The sequence below is a fragment of the Chrysemys picta genome, chromosome 2 (assembly GCF_011386835.1).
Source record: "Chrysemys picta bellii isolate R12L10 chromosome 2, ASM1138683v2, whole genome shotgun sequence".
NCBI lineage: Eukaryota > Metazoa > Chordata > Testudines > Emydidae > Chrysemys > Chrysemys picta.
The window spans coordinates 22,047,425-22,073,002 of NC_088792.1; the positions used below are offsets into that span (position 1 = coordinate 22,047,425).

At 37.3% G+C, this 25,578-nt stretch overlaps 1 protein-coding gene across 2 annotated transcripts in view; it reads left to right on the forward strand.

The window, feature by feature from the left end:
- Window positions 1–25,578, forward strand: part of UBE3C (ubiquitin protein ligase E3C) — a 179,469-nt gene that overhangs the window by 118,413 nt on the left and 35,478 nt on the right. For both annotated transcript variants that reach the window (XM_008162984.4, XM_065582755.1), the window contains 2 exons: window positions 1,354–1,601; window positions 24,386–24,598. In XM_008162984.4, the coding sequence (XP_008161206.1) occupies window positions 1,354–1,601; window positions 24,386–24,598 (461 nt within the window). The remainder of the gene's footprint in view (window positions 1–1,353; window positions 1,602–24,385; window positions 24,599–25,578) is intronic.

The following is a 25,578-nucleotide window of genomic DNA, read 5'->3' on the forward strand; positions in this document are numbered from 1 at the left end:
CTAATGAAATGTAAGAAATCCCTGTGACAATTATCTAGTTAATCCTGTACTTTTAAGGTCTATAATCTAGACAGGCCTAGGAGCAAGTGTTATGTATCCTGTTAGAACTCTACCTGGTGAAATGGAATAAATCTCCTGTTTCCAGCCATTATATGTTATGAAATGTCAAACCTTATACCTGTGTTGGTCCTGGACTGAATAATGCCCATCCTCTGCTTTGGGCAGGAATAATTTTGGAGGAAAGAAAACTTTCAGGCAGACTTTTAAAAAAGAAAAGAAAAAAAATGTAGGTGTTTGCAATCAGCTTTCAAGTGTGAAGACTTCACTGGGGCTGTATATGGGTGCAGCAATCTATCCACCTGCAACAAATAGCAGGATCAGGAACTTAATTTGAAGAGTACAGATAAGGAGGTTTGAACGGGCATGATCAGTGAGTATTGCCCTCATACCACACCTGTTAGGTGTATATGTGTGTGTACAGTATGTGATATTTTTTCATGTCCTTTGTCAACTGGACTTGGTCCTATAAATCATTTCCCTGAGATGACTGCTGATATTCCTAATCTCTGATCAGCTTTCAAACAGCAGCCTTCCATTTTATTTAAAAAAAAAAAAAAGACAGAAAATGTTTTCTTCTTTGCCTCCCTAATGAGGAATTTCCACACCTCATCCCTGAAATTACAGTGAGATCTAAGGTGCAGGATGGATAATATTCAGTCCTGGACTAGTGACAGATTTAAGATCCAGTATTTCGTGAACCAGAACATGCATCTGGACTAAAAATGTTTTATCTAGTGGAGGAGCTGGATAACCCTCTTTTCTAGTGAGATACATAGCGTTTGTTTCTAAACCTGCTAAATTGGAAGATATTGGGTCTTAAACTCCCAACATTATTATGTAAAGAGTAGCTATTTCAAAAAATTCATGGAGGTTGCTATAATTTCTCTCTGCCTTTGAGGCTGGTATAGTTGAACTTACTACGCGAAGAGAGACTCGGTTTACAGGTGGAGAGACAGCCGAAATGGTGCCACTGTTACACTCCATAAAACCCGTGTACAATAGTTTTTCTGTAAAATAAGTTTTATAAACAGCATATGTGTCCAGGTGGTTTGGTATGAAGTCTTTGTAGCATTCATTTGGGATGAGCTGTATTATTTACAAGTTACTGCTCTGCTTTTGAGTAATGCAACCATCTCAAACTCAAGCCAATAATAGATTTCTGCAACAGCACATTACACTGTTCTATATATCTGTACTGATATCTAAATGTAGTGTGCTTGTGTTTTTTTTCCCTGAAACAAACTTTGTATAGGTTCTTGTATGTGACTTTTCTTCTCAACTTTTTTCCCCCAGAACCTGATCTGAAAAAGCGAATTCGTGTTCATTTACTTAACGCACATGGCCTGGATGAAGCTGGTATTGATGGTGGTGGAATTTTTAGAGAATTTCTGAATGAACTGCTTAAATCAGGATTTAACCCTAACCAGGGATTTTTTAAGACCACTAATGAAGGACTTCTTTATCCCAACCCTGCTGCACAGATGCTCGTTGGAGATTCTTATGCCAGACACTATTACTTCCTAGGAAGGATGCTTGGAAAGGTGAAAACTTTTTTTAAAAAAATTATTGTTGTACAAGTCATAACATTAGGAGTAAAAAGATCATTTACAGTGGAAGCTTTTTAAAAAAGTAAATTTAAGAAAGGAGGAATAAGTTGGGGAAGTTTAATGTTTTTCTTTGTCAGTTTGGAGAGAAGGGAATATTTTTATTTACTGGTAATGTAAATAATATTGCCACTTTATTTACTCACTGGCTGTATAGCTATATTATTGATGCACCTGCATAATTCTCATTAGTGTTAATGGTTGTTACACAGTTGAAGTGAGCAGAGAATTAGCGGTATTAAATCCCAGTCCAGCAAAGCTTTGAATTACATATATTTAGCTTTAACCATGAGGTTAGTCTCATTGAAGCCAATGGAAGTACTCACATGCACAAGTCATCGTGCATTAGGGTTTTAGAAACTATTCTCAAGAGTTTGGCTGCAAATATTTTTTCATCATGCCGGTTATGTGAAATGAATATTTGCAGGAATTAACAGGTTTTTGGTTATACAAGGCACATTGCTAAATTTCAGAACTGTTGCTCTGATTATTTCTAACCAATGTGACCTAATGATACCATATAGAAAAGGTGCATAATGTAATACTGAGTTAAGTTCTCATTCTCAGTTTCTTTTCCTACTCATTACTGGATTCTAACATGGGCATCATCTTTGACTTGGACCTCTCTCTAGGTCCTCACATCAGACTAAATCTTACAGACACTTTCTGCATAAAATCTCTTAAGATACCACCTCCCTATCAGTCCAAGCTAAAACCCTCATTCAGGCTCTCCTCATCTCATATCTCAATTACTGCAACATCATTTTCTCCCTGACAAATGGAATCCTGTCCCACTCATATCCACTCAGAATGCTGTTGGAACCAGGCTTTTTTGCCGCCCCAAGCATGGCAATCAGGCCGCCTTCAGCGCCGTGCCTGCGGAAGGTCCGCCGGTCCTGAGGATTTGGCGGCATGCCTGTGGGAGGTCTGCCGGTCCCGCGCCTTCAGCTTACCCGCCTCCAAATTGCCACCGAAGCCGCGGGACCGGCGGACCTCCCGCAGGCATGCTGCCAAAGGCAGCCTAACTGCTGCCCTCGGAGCGAACAGCAGGCCGCCCCCCCGCGGCTTGCCGCCCCAGGCACGCACTTGCTGCGCTGGTGCCTGGAGCTGCCGCTGGTTGGAATGATCTTCACTTAAAGGCCCTTAGCAACCTGTCCCCACCCTGAAATACCATTTCTCATTTGCTGTTGAGATGTTGACACCTGCCTCCGATTGGCTGATGATGCCAGTCTTCATTTTCCACTTGTTAAATTTTCAAGCAAGCACCTTTGTGGTTTTTCCTATGCTGCTTCTTTCTTGGGGGGAGCTCACTGTAAACAATGACAAAGCTACCTTAGTCTCCTCCTTTAAATCCCTTCTCTAAACTCTCTTTTTCTGTTATGCCTTTAAAAAACTTGACAACAATTAGGCTGCTGGTGTTCTGAGACCACTGACTATCATGCTGACCAATTTTGTCCCATTGTTTCCTTGTGCTCCCCCATCTGTCCGTATCCATTTATTTTATCTTGTCTTACATTGTAAGCTTTTGGGGGCAGGGACTGTCCTTATGTTCTTGGTTTGTACAGCTCTGAGCACACTGGGATCCTGGTCCCTGACTGGGGGTTCAGTACTACCAATAATAAATAATGTGTTAGATTTTGGTGCCACGTACTATAGAGGAAATAATATTTGAATTCTCTGTCTTTTGGCCCACACTTTAAGTAACTGAAGTAGATAGATACCCAATTGCGTGTGTAGGTATTGACTCTGTTGATAGTTCACAGGGTGGGGAGGAAAGGAAATGTTTCCTTTACAATAGATTGGGAAATGTAGAGAGCCGTTTTTCAGGAATTTAGCTGTACATTTTACACTGGCAGTAGTATTCCATAGTTAATTCTCAACACACAGCTCTGAAAAACCTTTCTTCACTTTTACTTTTAAAAGGGGAACTTTTTGGGTGACAGAGTTTTGGTTGTAATGAGGATGTTCATGAAGAATTTTAGCATAGAAGGGAGCTGATAAAGAGTTTTTTATTTATATAGTACTTTCACGATGTTTGAGTTTATCATTTAATATGCACCTGTAAAAAGAACAGGAGTACTTGTGGCACCTTAGAGACTAACAAATTTATTTGAGCATAAGCTTTCGTGGGCTACAGCCCACTTCTTCGGATGCATCTTTTCATGAAGTTGATGGATTTCGATGCATCCGAAGAAGTGGGCTGTAGCCCACAAAAGCTTATGCTCAAATAAATTTGTTAGTCTCTAAGGTGCCACAAGTACTCCTGTTCTTTTTACAGGTGCATATTAAATGCATATTAAATTCTTTAAAGCCAGGGACTTCTAACCAGTAATTTTGAGCATTTGTATTTCAACCATAAACATAGCAATGATTGTTATTGTTTTAATTGATAAAAACGGTAGGTAAATTTTCAAAGGCATGTAGTATCCCATTTTCAAAATTAATTTTGGCACTGGTGTGAAACTCCCATAGACTTTCAATGAGATTAAGGCTCTGAAATCTCAGATTTTGAAAATTTTACTCTCCATATTTAAGTTTAAAGGAAAACTTTTGTCTTGGATTCTGTATTTTTAGTCCTTCTCTACTTCATGAGATTATCCAGATGCTGGAAAAATGTGTGCACAGGAGTGAGTGTGCACAAAACCACAGGTATACAAGGGGTGGTGAGTTGAGCCCCCACTTGCAATGTATGTGAGCAGAGTAGGGAAGTTACACCACAGCCAGGTCAATTGGTCCAAAATTTAGGACTGAAAAAACGAAGTTTTATACCGGTGATTATCTCACAGAAATGTGGGGGGGGGGTTTTTTTGTTTTGTTTTTTAAGTTCTGTAGAAGCAGGTTTGTTGGAAGAAAAAAAAATCAGTGCACGAGAATAATAAAAAAAAGATTATGTGGACTAAACACTGCTTAGAAAAATGTAAAAATTCTGTGAAAAGTAAACGTTTGGAACAATGTTTCACTTTTAATAAACTACGTCATTAATGCAAGTAAGAACATTTTTTTTTAAATTTGTTTTTAACCTGACACACTGCCCTCTTAAAAATAGCAAAAGAATGGAATTCTGGTCTAAAAATTAATTTGGGCAACCCTCCACCTTTAGATCTATCCAAATGATCACTACATGAAGACTTGTGAAACAGGGAAAAATCCGAATCAGCCACTTACATTAAAGCAATGTATCCATTTTGAAGGACATGCTATAATTAGGAGTGGGACAAAGCCAAACCTCACATCCAAATAGCCCTGAACTATGGAAAATGTTGTAGGTCTGACCTGCCTATAGATTCACGACTTCGTTCTCTCGCTGGTCTGCAGGGCCCAGCAGCTATAAATCTGTTGGGGGCTGGGGTGGGGGTGGGGATCACAATTGTTTAAAAACTGCCTGCAGAGTCTTCTCTTTTGAGGGCTCAGAAGGTGCCTCTCAGAGCTCCAAAAGAAGTTGGAGTTGATCTGGGAGCAGACAGTGCTGGGAGATGCTTATATTTATTGGAACTATTTTTCCACAACTGATTGCAATATTGGACCCTTAATTTTATTTATTATCAGTTCAACAGCACTTCTGTGATTGCATCTTAAATATTAATATAAGGGCATGAGAAGTCACAAAGAAAAAGTGATGCTGTCCATTGTTTAGAAAGAGCTCTCTCAGAACAAACGTTTTGTTTTTGCCCTTTGAAATCAGAGAATATATCATTTAACATTTTGAAGGCATAGATTATTGTTGTATTTGCAGTATGTTTGTATAAGGTATGAAGTGACAGTGTTATTTAATAATTAGCTCTATCCAGGTGCAGAGACACCTTTTTACTGGCATGTTTAGAGAACTGATTCATTAAACAGAAAGATAAGGCACGGCCTTACTATTCAGTAACTGCCAGTATTGTGGTCTAAGTTAGACATTATTGAATAGTCATTCATCCGTTTCCAGAAATGCTTCATTTTATGCATTTGCACAGAATTATTTAAAAGCAGTAGTACATTATTAAAAGCTTTTTTGTAAATAAAATAGGAATACTGCAAAGGAAGCAGTCAGGCATCCACAGCAATTTCTTATTTGCATAAACCAAAAGACAGAGTGTTGCCACTGAAAACTCTCACTTAAAAAGTTTCAGTGTTATCAGAAAACAAATACATTAAAATTTAATAATTTACATAAATTCTATGTATCGCAGTAACCATTCAGTGCTATCAGCCAAATGCGTTTGACTTTCAGTAATGTGTAGATTCATAACCAGATTTACTTTTTTCTGTTTCCTGTCCAGAGGTTTTTTAATAACTTAATATGTATCCGTAATGCTATTTGATTCATTAATAAAATTAGCTAAGGATTAATAAAATGTCTTCTAAATCTTATATTTTCAGGCTCTTTAAATCTAGATGATAATTACAAAATTGCTACCAAAAAGCTGTTAATTATTTAGGTTGCAAAGTCAAGCAGTTGAAAGTTTTGGAAATGTAAGATTTACAGTTGCCCATGCAAATTTATTTCTGACCCTTTGTGCATTTAATCTGTACACTGAATGAGTCAGGGCAGCGGTCCTGTGGAAAATAATAGTTGTCAATCATAAGTAATTGCCTAGTTTTTTAAAAAATAATTCTTCTGTGTACAACTGCAAAAACTGTGCATTATTAGCAGGGTTTGAATCTTGACCCTTTAGCACTGCAGCACAGATTTCTACCACTTGAGCTACAGGACTAACTACATTAGCTGGCAGTAGGAGAAGGCTATTATCTCTCAGGGTTATGGACTGCTGGTGATATGGACTATTCAAGGGTAAGGGGGAACCTGCTCAGCCCAGTTCTCTCTTGGTCTTCCTCTCTGGGAGGTGAGAAGCTCCTGTTTCTTGTGGTGCCTCCAGAGCTGTGAATGGGATGCTGTTATCATGTGCTCTGGGGATAGGAGGGAAGAGGGAGGGGAAGTATATGGCTTGCTTTAGCTTCCTTTCCCTCCCCTTCCACAACTGCTGTTCTGCCAGCTCCTAGATTTCCCAGTGCAGTTTCTGCTACTTTGGCAGCAGTGTGGCTCTTTAGAATGTTAGAGTTCAGTTGTTTTGTTAGGCTGCCAACATTTTCCTGAGGAACACAAGTAAGAGAAGGAAAATTGTGATTTCTAACAGTTTCTAATCAGCTAAATGTGAATAGAATTTCATGGGACAGTGAAAAGGCACTTCTGTGGTCGAAGAACTTTCTATCTGTTGCAAACATGGAAGTGTTAAAGCTTCAGAAAGGTTACAATTTTTTTTATAATGGAAAGTGTTAGGCAACCTAAATATACACCCCGTATAAAAATACTTAGCACTTGTGTAGTGCTGTGAAAACATAAATCAATCTTACAACATCCTTATAACTGTAACTGCCCCCATTTTACAGAAGTGGAATTTGAGGCAGAAAAGTGAAGTGGTTCACAGTCAGTGCCCAAAGAAGGATTAGAAATCAGAATCGTCAGGGATAAATAGTCAAAATATATAATTTGGAACCTTGACATTATACATTAGATTATAAAAGGTGGTTTTTTTGACAGTTTTAGTTATATTCTTATGCAGAATCAGCGGCTAGTTTAGAGATGTGTCTGAAAGATTGTTGAACAGAAATGAACTTGTTAGTCCTCTCATGTTTGGAACTAGAACTTTTATGGTTTCTTACTACCTCCATTTTGGAGCAGGCCTGATAGTTCTGAAAATATGACTGTTTTGTCGTGTCATGACTTCTAATGTCTTTGACAGGATTTTTGATTGCTTCAGACACTACTATTCCATTACACTTAGACTCAACTGGTTCCCAAGACCGAATGAGCTATCTCCTCTATTTGTGCTCTTTGACTCTAGACCATTGATGAGGAGTAGTGAGCCATGGATCGGTGTTCCTGATTCATTTGTATGATCTATCAATGTGAAGCTTCTTTGCAGAAGTCAATCAAAAGTCCTCTAAAGACACTGAAGATTTGTGAAAAAGAAATTGGAGTTTGCTTTGTCATGGTGTTTCCTGTTTCTTAGAAAGGTGGCAGGACACAGAATGAAGGGTTTGTTCTTTGCTTGCTTTGAATTATGAAAGCCCATCCACTTGGGAACCAATTTACTGGTCAAGTAGCATTTTGGAGACATGTTAGGTAGAGAGGCAAAGATGTTTAACTTTTTAAAAATTGGTAGTAGTATTTTGATGATAGTATGCAGGGACATTGTTAATAATCTGTGCTAAAGATCAATCACAGCAATTAATATTAACATAGGACTGAAATAATTGATTTATGGCCTTGTGCGCATTATATTGATGCATATTAAAGAAAGTATTTTCTAAATTGCCTAGATTGCACAACATATATATATGTTTGTGCAATATTTTAATATATGTGGTGATCTGATTATGGTGGACTATGTGCAGTGAGATCTAAGAGTGTTATATTAAGCTTAGGTATTTGACAAATTAGGTTTTAAAGCTGTATCTTTCAGTAAGATTAGATAACTACTGAATGAAAAGGTATTGGATCAAATTCTAAATGGCTTATTATGACTAAATCAAATTGAAATAGGGAACAATTTAATTATTGATTCTAATGAAATTTAATGGGTTACATTTCTGAAATATGAAGAGTTTGCGTTGTGATTTTAATTGACAAATCTAATGGGATAAATAGTGCACAAGGCTTCATATACAGTGTGCAGAATTCCTGTATGTATAGCTAATCCAAAACTTGAAATATTGTAGACTAGTTCATTTTGTTATTGTGCAAGATATCCAGAGGTCCAATTTTAATCTTATTGGCCTTTACACTATTCCTTTAAAGATGAACTAAAATCCTTTTTAATTGTCTTAGAGACTGATATAAAGCCCATTGAAATCAAGCAGAACCTTTCCATTGGCTACGGTGCATATTGGGTTAAACTCCTAAATCATGAACAGAATACATGTGAAAGCTTTGAGTATGAGAGTTTTAAACAACACACACATACATACATCCCTGCACTAAAAAGATGAATAGGTAAAACAAAGAAAGAGTAGGAAAAGACTATAGAGATAGCAGTTAAACTTATTCATTTTAATAACTAAAATCATGGTGCCTCAACCACCACACTTGGGCCTAGTCCACACATAAAAGTTAGGTTGACATAGCTATGGAGCTCAGAGGCCGTGAAAAATTCACTCCCCTGAGTGGTGTAGTTATGCTGATTTAACTCCTGGTGTAGACATAACTAAGTTGATAGAAGAATGCTTCCATTGACCTAGCTACCATCACTTGGGGAAGTGGAGTTCCTATAGCGATGGAAAAACCCCTTCCTTTGCTGTAGAAAGTGTCTAAGTTATGGCACACTAGCTGTGCTGCTGTAGCACCCATAGTGTTAGACGTTATCGTGGTAGTCTCCTTCTGCCTAGTTTCTCTAACTGTCAAGAATTTTTTCCTAATTTGTAGGCTATACTTTTTTCCCTTTAGTTTTGTCCATATAGGAAAGATCTATTCTGGTTTGGCTTAAATCAGTCAACTGTATTATTCATTTGTAGTGCAAGCTCCATTGACAAGCATTAATTCCCAAAAAGGTGGGTGTGGAATTAGTATGCTAACAAACAAATAGATTGTTTGTACAAAGTCATTATTTAAATCATTTCAAAAGTTCTATTTCCAAACAACAAAATGGAATCAAGGAGTCAAATATTGCTTAAACTCACGGTACTTTTGTGTTTGGTCAAAAATGACACAAACCTTCCTTACAATGACTTTAAAAGGAGAAGTAAGCAGTTTAAAAGATTGTTCAAAAAAGAAAAATCTCTCTTTTTAGCAGATTTAGCATTTTTTCCCTAAGTTTCCTGATCTGTTTAAAAGGGTCAAAATAGTAAATCCCCAAAATAAGAGTTTACCACTGAAAGTTGCATGTTCCATTAATTATGACATAATAATATGCAACTCTGAGATATTTTAAAGGAGCTGCTCAGCCAATTTTTGAATATTTACATACATCGGTATGAATTTATTTTCTAACACGGTTATTCAACCTGACAATTCCTTTGTGTGCTGGTTTACTTAACCAATTATCTTTTGATTACAAAGTACTCAACTTAGTACCAACATTGTAAATATATGTCCAGCACTAAAAGGCTACTAAGATGTGGTATTTTAACACTAAATCTTTAGGCGAGAAAAGAGTATATTGATTGATTGTGATATTTATTGGGTCATAATGTATTTAAATTTTCTTTAATGCTTATGTTAGTGATTGTTTACCGATAAAGTGCACAAAGGTCTCTGCAAGCAGCTCTACATGGAAAGAATTACCTCATGTCAGTGGTCACTTATCAATTAAAAGTTCCATTAGCTGATGATTCTGTTTCTGGTTTGTGTACTGATTGCATTTTATTGCCTCTAAATCAAGCTCCTGGACAAGAAATAAATAAACAGTTAAAGTATGTGGTAATGGCACCCTGATCTTTTTTCACAGTTGGAAACACCTAGGTCCATTTAAGTTAAGTTCAGAATATTTACTGAAATGAATTCATTGTATTTGAATTCTTATTAAAAATGACTGGTTTACTGATATTAATAAATGTTGATTTATCTTGATAAAGTGTGTCTAGAGGTTAGGGAAATAATAGATAACTGGACTATTTTTAAAAGATTGTAATTCAGATGATAAAAGTAAAACTTTGTTTCTAATTTACTTCCACATTCTCATTTTACTTCCCATCAAATTATGTTTAAACTTGAAGCAAGAAAATTCTGTAAAACAGATCACTGGAATTTCAGTTAGGAACACTAACAGTGTAGTAGTTTAGTAACTATCAGTTCATCCAGGGTTTTTCCAAATGTGCAGAATTTGTATGCATAACAAGAAAAGCAAATGATATAGCAGTCTAGGAGTAAAACATCAATCAAATATTGACCTCAACTTCTAAGGCCCCACCCACCTGACACTGCACCCTGGGATATTCCTTCCAGAGTCGAGATTGACACATGATCAGAAACAAGGATTGTGTGTGATCCCTCTAAGAACTCTTCCCAACACACTTTACCAATCAGAATAGGTTTCAGCCCCGTAGGATCTCCCCAAGAGTGGGTATAACCAATAAGGGCAAGTTCAGGGGCATGGAGACCTGTCCAGAAGAGGGATGTATGACCCCTCTAAGAACACCTCCCACAGCCCTCTGCCAATTGACATGAGTGTTTCACCCCCTTAAGCTCTCCTGGAAGGGAAACGTACCAGTCAGAAATAAGTATAGCACGAGAGTCTAGGCCAGAATGCTCAAACTGTGGAGCTCAGCATTTGCCCAGTCGGCAGCACCACCCCCTGAAGCCCCATCACTGTGTGGAAGAAGCCATCTTGTTTCAAGAGCGTGTTTTTCAGAAATCGTGGAAACGCTGAGGGGAAACATGGCCTCCTTCATTACCCCCATGAGAATTATGGAATTTGTTTTAGTTCCAAGGCTGCTCAGTCACCTGCAGAGAAAGCACTAGTCCAGCTGTTGATGGATATGTTGGAACCTGACCCCGAGACCCAAGCGCTTGTGAGGCAGACTGACGAGCATGATGGCCACCGAGCATTTACCCCCATGGAGGAAGGCAACCGTGGCTGATCAGAGTCAAACAAGGTGACTGTTGAAGACGTTGCTCAGGTACATAACTATAAAAAGGATGGGGTTTAATGAGTAGGAACCGATCTGGGGTTGCATAAATCTAAAAAACAGCAGACTTGCAGCTGTTTCTTTTCTGAAAATCTCTTGACAGCTCGACAAGGCCTTTGAGTACCCACATATCGGTAGCCCTGTGTGGGTAAATCTGTCATGCATCAGCTGTTTTTGCTCATGCATGAGACAGATCTCAAGAGCAGACCTTGGATAAGAACAAAACGGAAGAATGAAGCAGCTCAGACCCCTGTATAGGCAGGTGTCTTAGTGTCCATTTTTCAGTCTGCTGTAAAATGGTGTGTTAAATCAGCCGATGAATAAAATTTGTTTAAATTTGTCATTGTGACCATGTCACATTCACACCAGTTTATTACATTATATTATCAGTTCTGTCAATATCTTTTCCTTCAGTAACTGTCTGACAATGAAGTACTCGCCATAACCTTTGGAATTGTGCCCTATGAATGAGTAGTCCTGGAGCTTTTTCTGAAAAAAAGTCTTAAAAAAGGCAGAAAGACACTTGCTGCCCCTAAACTCCCAGGATTTTTCTGGCTTCAGGGACGTAGCAAAAATATACCTGGGCACATGCAACCCTGTCCCTTGCATGCATTCAAAATTGTAAAAAAAATATACTTTTTTGATAATTCAGGCTTTCTAATATCAGAGGGGTAGCTGTGTTAGTCTGAATCTGTAAAAAGCAACAGAGGGTCCTGTGGCACCTTTGAGACTAACAGAAGTATTGGGAGCATAAGCTTTCGTGGGTAAGAACCTCACTTCTTCAGATGCAAGAACACTTCTTGCATCTGAAGAAGTGAGGTTCTTACCCACGAAAGCTTATGCTCTCAATACTTCTGTTAGTCTCAAAGGTGCCACAGGACCCTCTGTTGCTTTTTACAGGCTTTCTAAGTTTATCCATAAAATACAGGTGACTGTTTACAACCCTGGAGGTGATACCTTGACTCTGATTACAGCACCTCGCTTTGCATTTGTGCCCGAATGCAACATAAGACTGACCCTTATCACATAAAGTTTTAGACAGACCTACAACTTGTTTTTTTTCATGCAGAGTCTGCGTCTTTCTGAACGCTCTTTGTACCTGCAATATAGTCTACAGCTAGGGCATCCTAGTTGAATGCCCATACTGTCTGCACACATTGTGCTTAAACAGAGACAGCACAGATACCTGCAAATGTTGGTGACTGTACTGCCTGTGGCAGAACTCTCAATAATTTCTCACGTCAAATGACTTTTTTACCTCCAGAACTCCATAATAATGCTTATTGTACAGCAGGCTTAAAAAAGTCTCGGGATACACTGTGTCCCACTTTTAAAAACAAAACCCCACCCCCCTTCCTCCACATAAAGCACACCGGTATGTTGACTTGTAAATGCTGTTCAAACAGTGCTAGATCGCTGAGCATAATCTTTTGATCTGACCACCCCAGTTTCTCATGGAGCTTTCTTGACCCATGTAACAGTTTTGCATCTGTAGGTTTACTGTTGGACATGACCGGGAAGAGGCTATGTACAACAAACAGATTAGTACTGGTGTAAGTCAAGTCTACTAAATGCAGTTTCTTTTTATGGATGATTAGATTATTGAGGATAGAATTTAAATACGGCCACCCCCATCCATGTGTGATGTTGTGTTTTTTACAATTGTCACAATGATGCATATGGTCCCATGAACAAGTATCACCCTATTACTCTTTAGCAGTTTAGCAGCCTGATTTAAGAAATCTTCAGCACCCAGGTCATTCCTAGTTCTTCTTACTGAAAACAAAGAATTGTTTACATTACAGCTGTCTAAACATAATTGAACAAAATCATCTGGGGCTAGCCTACCATTAATGTTTTCAAGAACTAACTGTATTCCCCTGTGTATGATTTCAACAACCTGCTGGCTTGAATTTTTACATTCAAGATTGACAAAATGAAATTCCTCAGAATACATCTAATTCCTAAATCTACATAGTACCCGTTGCCAGCTTCTTACTCCATATACACATCTGTTTGGGGGTCTGCACCTACATTTTCAGAGTGTTTGGAGGTTTCTCAACAGAACTATCAGGTGTGTCTTCTACATCAGACACTATGTGAGAGTCAACCTCCAAGTCTGCTTTACAAAATCCATTTCAGGCTGTAAAACAAACACCCACACACAGGTTTTGGTTTCTTTCTATCACTAGTGGTTCTCCAATACATAGACATTTTTAATACAAGCATGTTTTCCCCAGGCACCCAAAAACAAAGTTTGCAACAAAATCCCTTTTTAAAAAACCCACCCCTATCTCCTGCATATGCCCTAAATCACAAACAACAATTTAATCATTAAAACCATACTTTTGAAAGACCCATTTTAAAAACATATTTAAAAGCCAGTTACAGAAATTTACTTCCCGCCACAGGGAAAAGCGATGCTAGCTAGCGCATGGTTATTTCCCCCCCCAAAGTGTATTTGGGTCTGTGGGTTAAAAAACAAGCAAAATTTTAGTTAGTATTATTCCCCAAAAGCACCAAACTCATGTACAACCTGTTGAATACCACTTAAAAACAGTATTAAGCACAACCATAGTTAAAATGGGATTGTACTTTGCTCTGGTGAAATACAGCTTGAAGTTGCTCTTTCCATACTAAACAGATCACACTGCAATAAAGACATGTACATAGGAAGGACAGCATGTACAAAGAGTAAGATTATATAATAAATATTTTCAGAGTTAAAACAAGCAACGTCTTGCCGTCCAGCAGCAGCCATTCTGGTTTCTGTTATAAAAGACAGTCTCCAAAAAAGCTCAGGATTTTATACCAACCTAACTCTTTGTTTCAAACAAACTTCAGTGTCTGTAATTAGGACATGCTTTGATCACTACAGATCTTAATAAATAGATACATGAGGAGTTTATGCACCCCTCTCTAAACATTCCCTTTTTTGATCTATGGGTGAAAATTTTAATTGTCTTATTAAATTCTCTTAATGGTTTTGTCTAATTTTTAGTTACAATATATTTTTCTGTTTCAATCAAAAACCAAACACTATAGGTATATCGTACAGAATTAAACAGTAGATCACCATACACAACAATCCTTAGTGTTACTGTACCCTCTCCTGACTGGGGGCCTTGTAGATCTCAATGCATGTCTTAATTTTTTTCATTTTAAACACGTTTCTTTTGTGCTTGAAGTTCTGGTTGGTTTTAAATAAAAATGGATGTAGCACAACCATAGTAAACATCCTACAAATACTCATAGCTTTGAAATGTTTGATTGTTCTTACAGCATATTCTTGTTCTATAAATATAATGCAGGTTTGTGAATCCTGGCAGAATATTATTTTTTGGGTTAAACCATTGTTTATTTTTGAAAATACAGTATTTTTAAACTTGAAATGACTTTGAGATACTAGAAGGACTGACCCATCATAATCTACAAACTCCTGAGCTTTTATTTAATTTAATATTAACAGCGCTTACCTCCCCCACTTACTGTGGGTGAATACCCATCAAACCTAATTATTGATAATTTTTCCAACCTCAGCAGGGCCTAATATGCATAACATGGAACGTTAAGGAAACATGGGTGTGTGATTACGTCTGAAGTCAGTAGTTCCACACAACCCCATTTTTTCAATAGGTCATAGTTAAACCATTGTAGTTCGATGGTATTGAGTCAACTCTGTTGTACTCAAATACATGTCTCAAATATCTGTTTTATACAGAATATAGGATATTTTTTGCTTTAAACTTGTTTCCCTCCCTCACCCCCACCCCCCCGATTCTACTACACGCATTTCAGCTTTTTGCTATAAATAGGTTTCTTCTATTAAAGACACAATAGCTGGGTTTTCACAAACTATTTATATTTAAAAGACACACAACCCTTGAAAACAAACTGAGATGTCCCATCAAAACTTTCATCTTATTTAAGGGTCATGCAGTCCTTGTAACAGAAACACAGATACTCACAAAGCCCTTTTCAATAGATATTTTTATTTACAGATACCAAGTTTTATAATATTTTATATCGTCCCCTCACTATTTTCTAACTTAATCCTTTTAGATTGTTTACAGTTAGTCTTTTTCCTAATCAATGCTCTGTAACTTTTTGTGTGGATCAAGCAGTCAATATAATGCACTAAGTGGGTATCCGGTTTAGTAATTTTGTTTAAAATACTGTTAGAATCTCAAGCGCTGTGCACAGCATTTACCAAGGTCACCCCTGGTGCTAAATTTTCTTGGGTTAAGCACAGGCATTGCATAACCTATGGTGTTTAATAAGCTTTACAAACACAGGTCAGCACACAGGGTGTGGAGCATGCTGTTTCTATTCTCTGAAGTCCAATTCATACAGTTATGATGCCGCTGGTCTGGTGCAGCTATAACACAGCCCTCACAGTCTTCAAAAAGCTTCTCCCTAAGACAGTGATCAAGGACAGCATAAACAGAAATGCTTACAGTAGACTGCTTGGCTTGTTTACACTCTCAGCATGACACTGGCTGTTAGTGCCATGGCAAGGGCCTTCCTTAAATCCATCCTCTTCCTCACACTTTGTGTCATCTTCAGCAAAACCAAGTGGGATCTGATTCACCTTTGCTCTCTGATGCAGCATCTCCAGGTCTTTTAGAAAGGTTGTCATTGAGCTGTCGAGACTTTCAGAAAAGAAACAGCTGTAAGTCCGCTATTTTTTGTATTTATGTAACCCTAGGTCAGTTCCTACTCCACTACACCCCATCCTTGACTGCTACTTTCTATAGTCTATTTACTTGAGCAACATCTTCACCGTTCATCATCTTCAATCAGCCATGGTTGCCTTCCTCCATGGCTCGGTGGCCATCATGCTAGTCAGTCTGCCTCACGAGTGCTTGAGTCTCAGGGTCAGGTTCTGAGGTATCTGTCAATGGCTGGGCCAAAGGACTCCCCTTGACAGCTCCCTGCTCCTCAGAACTGTTGCTGATGTAGTGCTTTCTCCACAGACAACTGAGTGCGCTCAGAGCTAAAATGAATTCTGTAATTCTCATGGGGGTAATGAAAGAGGCCATGTTTTCCCCTCAGTGTTTCCACGATGTCTGAAAAATATGCTCTTGAAACAAAATGGCTTATTCCACACAGCGATGGGGATTCAGGGGTGGTATTGCCAACCAGCCAACTGTTGAGCTCCGGAGATTGAGGGTTCTGCCTAGATCCTCATTCTATGCCTATTCCGATTTATACATGTTTCCCTTCCAGGAGGGCATAAAGGAGTAAAACCTATGCCTATTGGAAGAAGGTGGTTGGAGGTGTTCTTAGAGGTGTCACAGGCCCCTCTTTTGAATGGATTTCCCTGTCCCTGAACTTGCCCTGATTGGTCAAACCCACTCTCGAGGAGGTCGTACAAAGCAGAAATCCACTCCAATTGATAGAGGGTGGTAGGAGGAGTTCTTAGAGGGGTCACATAATACCTCTTGTTTTTAGTCATATGTTAATCTCAACCCTGGAAGTAATTACCCAGAGAGAGGAACTTATGGTGACAGGTGGAGGGGGCCTTAGAGGTAAGTGGTGGAGTCAACTTTTGATTGACTTGTATTCCTAGCCTACTTTTAGCTATCAATTGTAGTGTAATTTAGAATGATGTTTGCCTGTCCTCATTATAACACCCCTGATAGTGAGTAGATGTGAAGTGCTGTGTATTGTTTTGGTGATTAAAAATGGCTCTCCACTGTTCTTGTAATACAAATATTCTTTGGTGTGAATCGTCATTTATGAATCAAAATGATTCAAGATCATTATAGCAGAAATTCTCAAATAGTTTAATTAGAAATGTATTCTATGATATACAATTAAGAACCACATCCCTAGATTTTTAAGATATTAATCAGTCAGTCACTAGTACATTCTCTGCTTATCACAAACTTCTAATCAATTTCAGATTTTTACATTGACTGCAGCAAATTTGACAAGCAAGCTTTCCACAACCGAAACACTCAGTTACCCAAAATGGCGGGAGCTTTTATGAACTTGTACTTGCTGACCTTCAACATTTCCAGCAGGCAAGAAATCAAAGATAATACCAATTTACAAATGACTTTGCTTTATCTGAAAACTTTACTCCTCTGAAGAGCTGAGGATTTTAGTAGTGCTGTGGTATGTTGTGGTGGTTTTGTGATGTTAATAAATAACTAGCAAGAGTTAGTTTGAGACCACCAATCTCATCTTATTTTATATCCTTTGAAAATCATATTTCAACTTAGAATTCCAGAAGTAAAATATTAGCATATTGAAGCAAAATGAACCTTTTGCATACTCAGCACTTTTGAAAATTGGGCCACTTGTTTAGGTGCCTAAACATGAATTTAAGACCTAACTTTAGGCACCAGTACTATAAAGTCTTAGCCTTATGTTTTATGAAGCAGAAGAGCTATGCAGTAGTGGCCAAATAAAAGTACAGCAATATTTAAAAGAAAAATATTTTATATAGCAGATTTTCCATTTGTAGAATGACTTGAGTGGGTCTTTCTATACTGCAATAATATAATGCATTGCATTCATTGAAATACAGACTGAGGGGCAATGGGTTACAGCAACCAAATAGTAACACACGGCTGATATTCTTGTTTTATAATTTATTTTTCCATAATTGTGTTGAAAGCAATATGTTAATCTACTTTTTCTCACTTTCAAAAATTTTATTATGCTCATGTCTACAAGAAACGATTTCGTGCTTCAAAATGAGAAAATACTAGTTTTGAAAAAAGGTAAAATGAGTAAGGAGAGGGCAGTAAGTCACGATAAAGAAAAAACACTTCTTGAATTATTTTCTATGCAGTCAGTCTTCACATTTAACTTTTGTTTAACCAGGCCACAAAGAATTAGGCTATTTTAAAGAGGAATTTGTGAACAGGATGAAATATAACTAGAATATAAATAATATAAGGTAGGAGAAAGTACTAATGATTCTCTATTTTTCTTTAATTTTTATTAGTGGTCCTATACAGCTTTGAAAATGAATTTCACTATAAAAGTACTAAGTATTATTTAATAACTGTTTACAAATGACTGAACTAGAGAAGGTTACTCTCTGGATGCCTGGGGTCTTGAAGGCTGATGAAGGAAATAACTTAGTTTTAAAAGACCAGTCTTTTCCTTTGTGACCCTTCAAGACCACACTCACTTTCTAGGTTTTTTACTTTATCATTTCAGTGCTTTTTTAAAAGTGGTGTTAGGTTATAATAAAGGGTTAATGGAGAGTAATCATAAATCATTTTTCCTCATACAGAAGGTATTGGGAATCATAAGTGAGAACTTATTTGGGCCCCAATCCTGCAAAAAAAAATTCACTGGAGGAGACCCTTTCCTGAAGTCCCATCACACTCAGTGTGGATGCATGGGTACATGCATGTATCTGCTTTGCAGGGTTGGATCCTTAATCAGCATGCTCTAACATTCATGTAAGCTCTGTTATTCCAAGCTACCAAATCCTTTATACATTCTGTATTAACTTGTTGCACACTGAAATGACTAGACCAACTCAAAGCGTGACCAATATTAGAACACAATACAAGAATTTCCTTTTTGGAAGAGCTTTTCCATCATATCTGTCTTTCTGCCTCTGACCATAATACACAAATCTAATGTGCCTGTGTAGTGCATAAGTAGTAGGGATAATGGACAATATACATAGCCTTAGGATCTGTGGAATGTGCTCAGTATTGTGCTGAATATAGAAAAGGTGCAGTCCCTGCCCTGAGAATTGTTCTGATGATACATGATAAAAACAGCATTCTCAACACATTAGTTTTTCTTCTGCTGTCTCCATGACATTGTTATCTCCTGCCCATCCACAAATGTCCCTCAGAATTTCAACTCTCAACTTTTCCACTTTGGGTGTCACTCATAAAGTAATAAATTCATCACCTGAGTTTCTAAAATGCCCTGGACTGACCACAGCAATGTCTCAGCACATTACAGTAGGAAGATGCAACATCAGGACATTGTGCTACAACTGCCAAGAGACACTTTCAGCTTTGATAACCCTGGAAAATGTCGTTTGTTCATTTTAGCCTCTTAAAACTTTTTAAACATCAGAAAAAAATGGGTATAAAAATATTCTAAAAGTTTTGTGTGTCCCTATCTTACTCTGCTCATTTCTGTCTTCAGTATCATAAGCAATAATATGTTTAAAACCTTTTTTTAGAACCTGAGTATTATGATATATCATGTGGCTTAGGCAAACAAGTTTCTACCTATGTTGGTATGCTATAAAAGGTCTAGAAGTCAAACAGATTGTCCCCTCTGCTTATCTCATATTGTAACCAGTTGCACTTCAGTCTGGCTATATATTTGTTCTGAATATATTCAGGTAACTTTTTATTTATATTTGTAAATGTAACTATTTAATATTATAAAGGGAGAAAAGATGGTCTTGAGTTTAAGACCCAGGACTATTTCACTCCACCACAGACTTTTGTGACTTGTGGCAAGTTGCTTAAATTCTCTGTGCCTCATTTTTCCATTGCTATGGAAAATAGATAACAGATAATGCCTTCTTCAGGTGGGTGTTGAGAGGATAAATTCACTAATATTTGTAAAACTACATCCTTAAATGAAAAGCATAATAGAAATGTAAATTTTTATTACTACTTTTATGGTATTTCAATAGAAGTGTGTTACATCCTAAAATGAACATAACTACACAGTTCCTATAGAATTGCTACAATATGCAATATTGTATAAAGCTGTGGTATTTGATCTCTGTGATGCAGTATGGCAACCATTATAATGACCCCAGCAAGAGTATCCAAAAATAGAGGTACACAAGATGAGGGAGAATACTGTATCCATTTAAAGCAGTAAATGAGAAAGAATGTAATCAGCCTAATGAAATTTATCCAAGACACTAGGTACAACAAACAAAAGCTTTTCCCTACAACCAGAAAATTCAGAAAAAGTGATATTCTAACAAAAAGTCATTAAAATTACAGGACAGGTACAAAATCTGTTCTGGTTTTTCATGAGATGATATTGGTATATATCTCAGAGCTATGGTATTTATTGTTTTATATAACATCTGCTTGAATGTATTTGTTACACATTTAAGATATTTGATACCTTCTATCAGAGGGGTAGCCGTGTTAGTCTGAATCTGTAAAAACCAACAGAGGGTCCTGTGTCACCTTTAAGACTAACAGAAGTATTAGTCTTAAAGGTACCACAGGACTCTCTGTTGCTTGATACCTTCTGTGTTTGAAAAAAATACCTTATCCTCTTCTACATTAAAAAAACACTTTGTATGTGTATATGTAGAATGACCATTTCTTTCTATGGTGTGTTGTTTTTTGACAACCAGGAAAGTGTTGACTTGGGCCTTTATCCTGCAATGTCTCCATGCAGGTGGATTCAGTGGGGCTTTGGATGAGTGCAAGGGTCTGCCTGCAGGGATCTGGTTGCAGGATTGAGCACTAGGATTCAAAATTTGAGGAATGATAAATGAGTGGCCTGAGCTGAGTTTTACTGGCAGTCTTCCCAATCCAAGAAAGGACCTGCTTCCACTTCTGCTCTTTTTGAAATCAGTGGGGGCAAGACTGGGCCTGATCCTGGGAGGCACTATTTAGCTTTCATTGTCTTTGAAGATGTTTGCCATCTAGTAAAACCAGGCCCATAAGCTATTCATTCTCAGGTTTTAGGCTAGATTTGCTTCTTACATGAGTTTCTGTTTGGGTTATTTCCTTTCTGTAATTATGTGCAGCTCCTAGGTCTACAAGATAATGACAGATTTGCCAATGCAAGGGAGTAAATTAAAAGGCAAATTAACATAGGAAAGTAGGGCACATGACCTCCCAAGCACTAGTGTCATCCTCCAATGGATTCTAAAAGAGCCAACCATTAAGGGCTAAAGGAAGCTTGGCTGAATGAAGGACTAGAGTTCTTGTAATAGTAGCGAGGGAGTTTGTTTGTAATTGGATCAGCCATTATGGCTCCTTGGTCTCAGGCACCAGGGTATGGACAGGAGACATCAGAATTGTGGTCAAAGAGAAGGAGTTAGAACAGATCCCATCTCAAGTGTAAGCTAATTTTTTCCTTCAGGCATTTGCTGCTCTTAATCTGTGGTTGAAAGATAAAGGTTCACAATCTAGGCAGATTCCTGCAGAGTAGGGCATATGTCCACTTCAGTGCAATGTTGGCTTTGTTATACTATACTTCACCTCTTTGAAAGGACTGAAGCTGATCGTGACTTAAGTTATCAAAGAGAAAACTTTATTAGGACATTCAATATCAAAACTTAGCTTTTACACTAATTAGAATATTAACTGTTTATTTTACCTTGTTTACAAATGTACTTTACTTTTTATGTTTAGAATCACTTGGCTAACATAAGCAGCAATTAAAGTTATCACCTACCTGCACAATCAAGGTGGCTTAAAAATGTTTTATATAGTTTTTAGATTGTTATAAATGTTCAGTTTGGAACTACCTGAAGATTGATAGTGATGCATTTGAAAAGCATTATTTTTTTTATTGATTCTTAATGTAGTAAATTACTAAAGTTATTTGGCAGCAAACAGAAATGGCCTGTGATGTTGTTCACATTTATTCTCCTGATAGCATCACGATTTGCATTAATTGCATCGCTAGTGCACTCACTTATATTAAAAGGCTTCTACTATAATTAATCCTTTTTATTTCAGATCATTTGGGCACAATTTCTGGCAATAAACACTCATAAAAGACAGACACTTGAAAAATAACATACAAGTTTCTTCCATATACCTATTGCTATTTTTTCTTGACATAGAGTTATTGATAGGCTTCTAGGAGCAAGTGTTGCAAGTGGCTAAGAATTAAGACCAATATGAAAAATGCTAAGTGGATTATTTTGCATAAAAAATAGACAGTTTTTGAATTTGTGTAATTAACCTGTGTTTAGAAAATACCTTGATTTATGCCTACATTTGTATTTCAGTTGCATATATTATGGAAATTTAATTTATAATCCATTTAGCTGATGTGATCATGGTTTTTAGTGCTATCATTTATTAGTCCTTGTATATAAAATGCTTTAAAGGTTTAAACCTGCCTTGTGTAAAAAAAAAAAAAAAAAAAAAAAAAAATTATACCTCTGCATTTACATTTTATGAGTCATAGATGGGATTCCATTTTAAATTCAGGTAGCTTTGATATATTTAAGGAATTACAATGGTTTTATTGTTACTAATGCTGGAATGGCAAACAGTGACCTTATACATTGCAAATTAATGATTTACACTTTTAGTTTACTTTTAAAGTCAGCTACACAAATGCGGGGTTCGACTTCCACACCTTGAATAAATCATATAGTTATATGTATAATACATCCTTTGGCTTTGAACTCATTATTCATGCATTCTTAATGGTAAGTCTAACAAGACAACCAAAAAATGTTCCTTCAAAAGGTTAAGCAATTGTGAGTTTTTTCTTTAACACCTTTGTTAGGCTATCACTGGGTGATTAGTGCTCTTCATTGTTTTCCTTGCTTACATATTATTTCCTTTTCTAAATACTACTGCAATCTCAGGGGAATTGAGTAACACATAAATTGCTAAACTTTCAAACAGCAGAAAGGGAAACTGTCAGTAATAGCCTCCTTATGCCCCTTTCCCGTTCTCTCTCCATTGGTGTGGTGTGAAATACTGAGGTCATGATTGTTGAATTGTGGTCTAGAGAAAAATGCTAATGTGGCTAATGAACAGTAGAAGGAGGTCTGAATGTAAGATGCACATTTTTATCTATTTTTATGTTAAAAGTGTATAACATTTGGATGCTTTCTCTTCCTCCACACATTTCCCCTTCTCCCTCTTTTTGAGGATGGCTATCATTGGATATTTTCTCTGACCGACAGGTTGGTATATGGGAGGAATATGCATGGACTTTACATAGAGTACACCTCTACCTCGATATAATGCATATAATACCTCCTCGGGAGCCAAAAAATCTTACCGCATTATAGGTGAAACTGCGTTATATTGAACTTGCTTTGATCCACCAGAGTGCTCAGCCCTTCTCCACCCGAGCACTGCTTTACCGCGTTATATCCGAATTCGTGTTATATCGGGTCGCATTATATCAAGGTAGCAGTGTATAATCACATTTCAAAGTTTGACTCAGTAAAAAATGGATTAGTGGGGTTCCATGTAGGCTTCACAATTTCTAGATCAAATACTTTCAGTTTACAGGGTATAAAAATAAAAATCCATGAATGATGTTGGGAACTGAAAATCAAGGTGGATTCTTTCATACTCTCACATCAACAATAATCAATGTTTAGCCAGGCTAACTTATGCCTTTGATTGCCCCTATGCCCCACCAGTGACTTCAGTTTGGTATATTGCACAGGTATAGCTGATAGGCATTGTAATTGGAAATTTGCAAATCATGTTGACAATGCACAATAAGGAATAGAATCCAGCCATTTCTCTTTCTTAGCTTTGTTATTTCTTCCAGTTAAACAGGAGTAAAAAGTAGTAACTTATTTTGTTCACCAAAGTGTGCAACATTGACTCTGAGTACAGAAAGAATGAAGATCTGCTATTTATTAGTAAGAAGAGGCAATTTTTACATAGTTATTTTTCAGAGTAGAATCGCACTCACCTTTTACCTTTGAAATGGCGGGCAAATTAGAGGTAAGAATGGAAACTCTGGAATCTGCTTCACAGTAGCTGTATGGGTTGACTAATGGCATAGAACAGACATCTTTCATCTGATTTGAAGACATTCTGGAGGAGGTGGTATTGGCACTGATAACCCTTGTTTTTCTTGTAAATGAATGATGGTGTCTAACAGGTTCCCAGCAACTGTTATAGTCATAGTGTCGATATATGTTAGAGTGTGAAAATGCCATGGCTTTTGCAACGGGCAGATAACTTATTTGTAAAGTTTTAAAGCATGATATTTCAATAGCAGGATGGTTAAAATTTCAGATTACAGTTGCACATGTAAATGGATACAGTACATGGATATTTTTACACCAAGAGGTTCTACTCAGACATTACATTAAGGGAAAGTTACAGAAATGTAAGAAACAGATGATAGATATTAAAAATAACTTTCGTAGTACCCATAATGAATGCTAATGTAGTTTTCTTAATTGTTTTTATTCTTAGGCACTGTATGAAAATATGCTGGTAGAGCTGCCATTTGCTAGTTTTTTCCTCTCAAAGTTGCTGGGGACAAGTGCTGATGTGGACATTCATCATCTGGCTTCATTAGATCCAGAAATGTACAAAAATTTGCTTTTTCTCAAGAGCTACGAAGGGGATGTAGAAGAACTTGGGCTAAACTTTACTGTGGTGAATAATGACCTTGGGGAGGCACAGGTAAGTGTGGCATTTTTTCCCCTTCCCAGCTTGACAAGTTAATCATTAATTTCCCTACTACATTCGTATTTGGATGTAAAAGTGATAAGGCACATGTGTAACAAGTGCTGTTTGTGCAACTTTAAGTAAAGAGGCACAGTGATTCTGACTATTTCAATATTTGGAGTAAATAATAACTGATCCTGTACTTATCAAAAACACAAAAAAGACTCATTTGTGTCAGCATTGCTTATTTGTTGATAAAAAGTCTGATAGTTCTAGTAGTAAATTGCCCCAAATATCCTAGTCAATTTCTTGAACAAAGTATTTTATAATAGTAGGAATACTTCCTAATACGCTGTGTATATTTTTCCTCACTGAGTATCTCCAATGCTGCATCTTCTGCTGTTCTGATCTTCCCCAAATAGTAAGTGTTGGAAACTGACCTGATTTTTGTCAATTTCACTGCTGCCCACAAGGTTCTGAACAGCAAAGCTATGAACAGCAGCAGAATCACAAGAGCAGTCTATCTGCATGCTTCTCATGCAGATTTTTCAATTAACACTCCAATATCAGGATATCCTTTAGTTCTCAAGCTTAAGCAAAGGAGTGATTGCTCTTCTTTGTCAAGTGCTTTGAGATCTACCCATGAAAAGCGCTATATAAGATAGATGTAAAAAGCAACAGAGGGTCCTGTGGCACCTTTGAGACTAACAGAAGTACTGGGAGCTTGGTGTTCACACCTCAACTGCTAGCAGAGCACCTACCCTCCCTGATTGAACTAACCTCATTATCTCCACACTGATATATACCTGCCTCTGGAGATTTCCATTACTTGCATCTGAAGAAGTGAGGTTCTTACCCACGAAAGCTTATGCTCCCAGTACTTCTGTTAGTCTCAAAGGTGCCACAGGACCCTCTGTTGCTTTTTACAGATTCAGACTAACACGGCTACCCCTCTGATATATAAGATAGATGGTATTTTTACATCTCCCGCATTA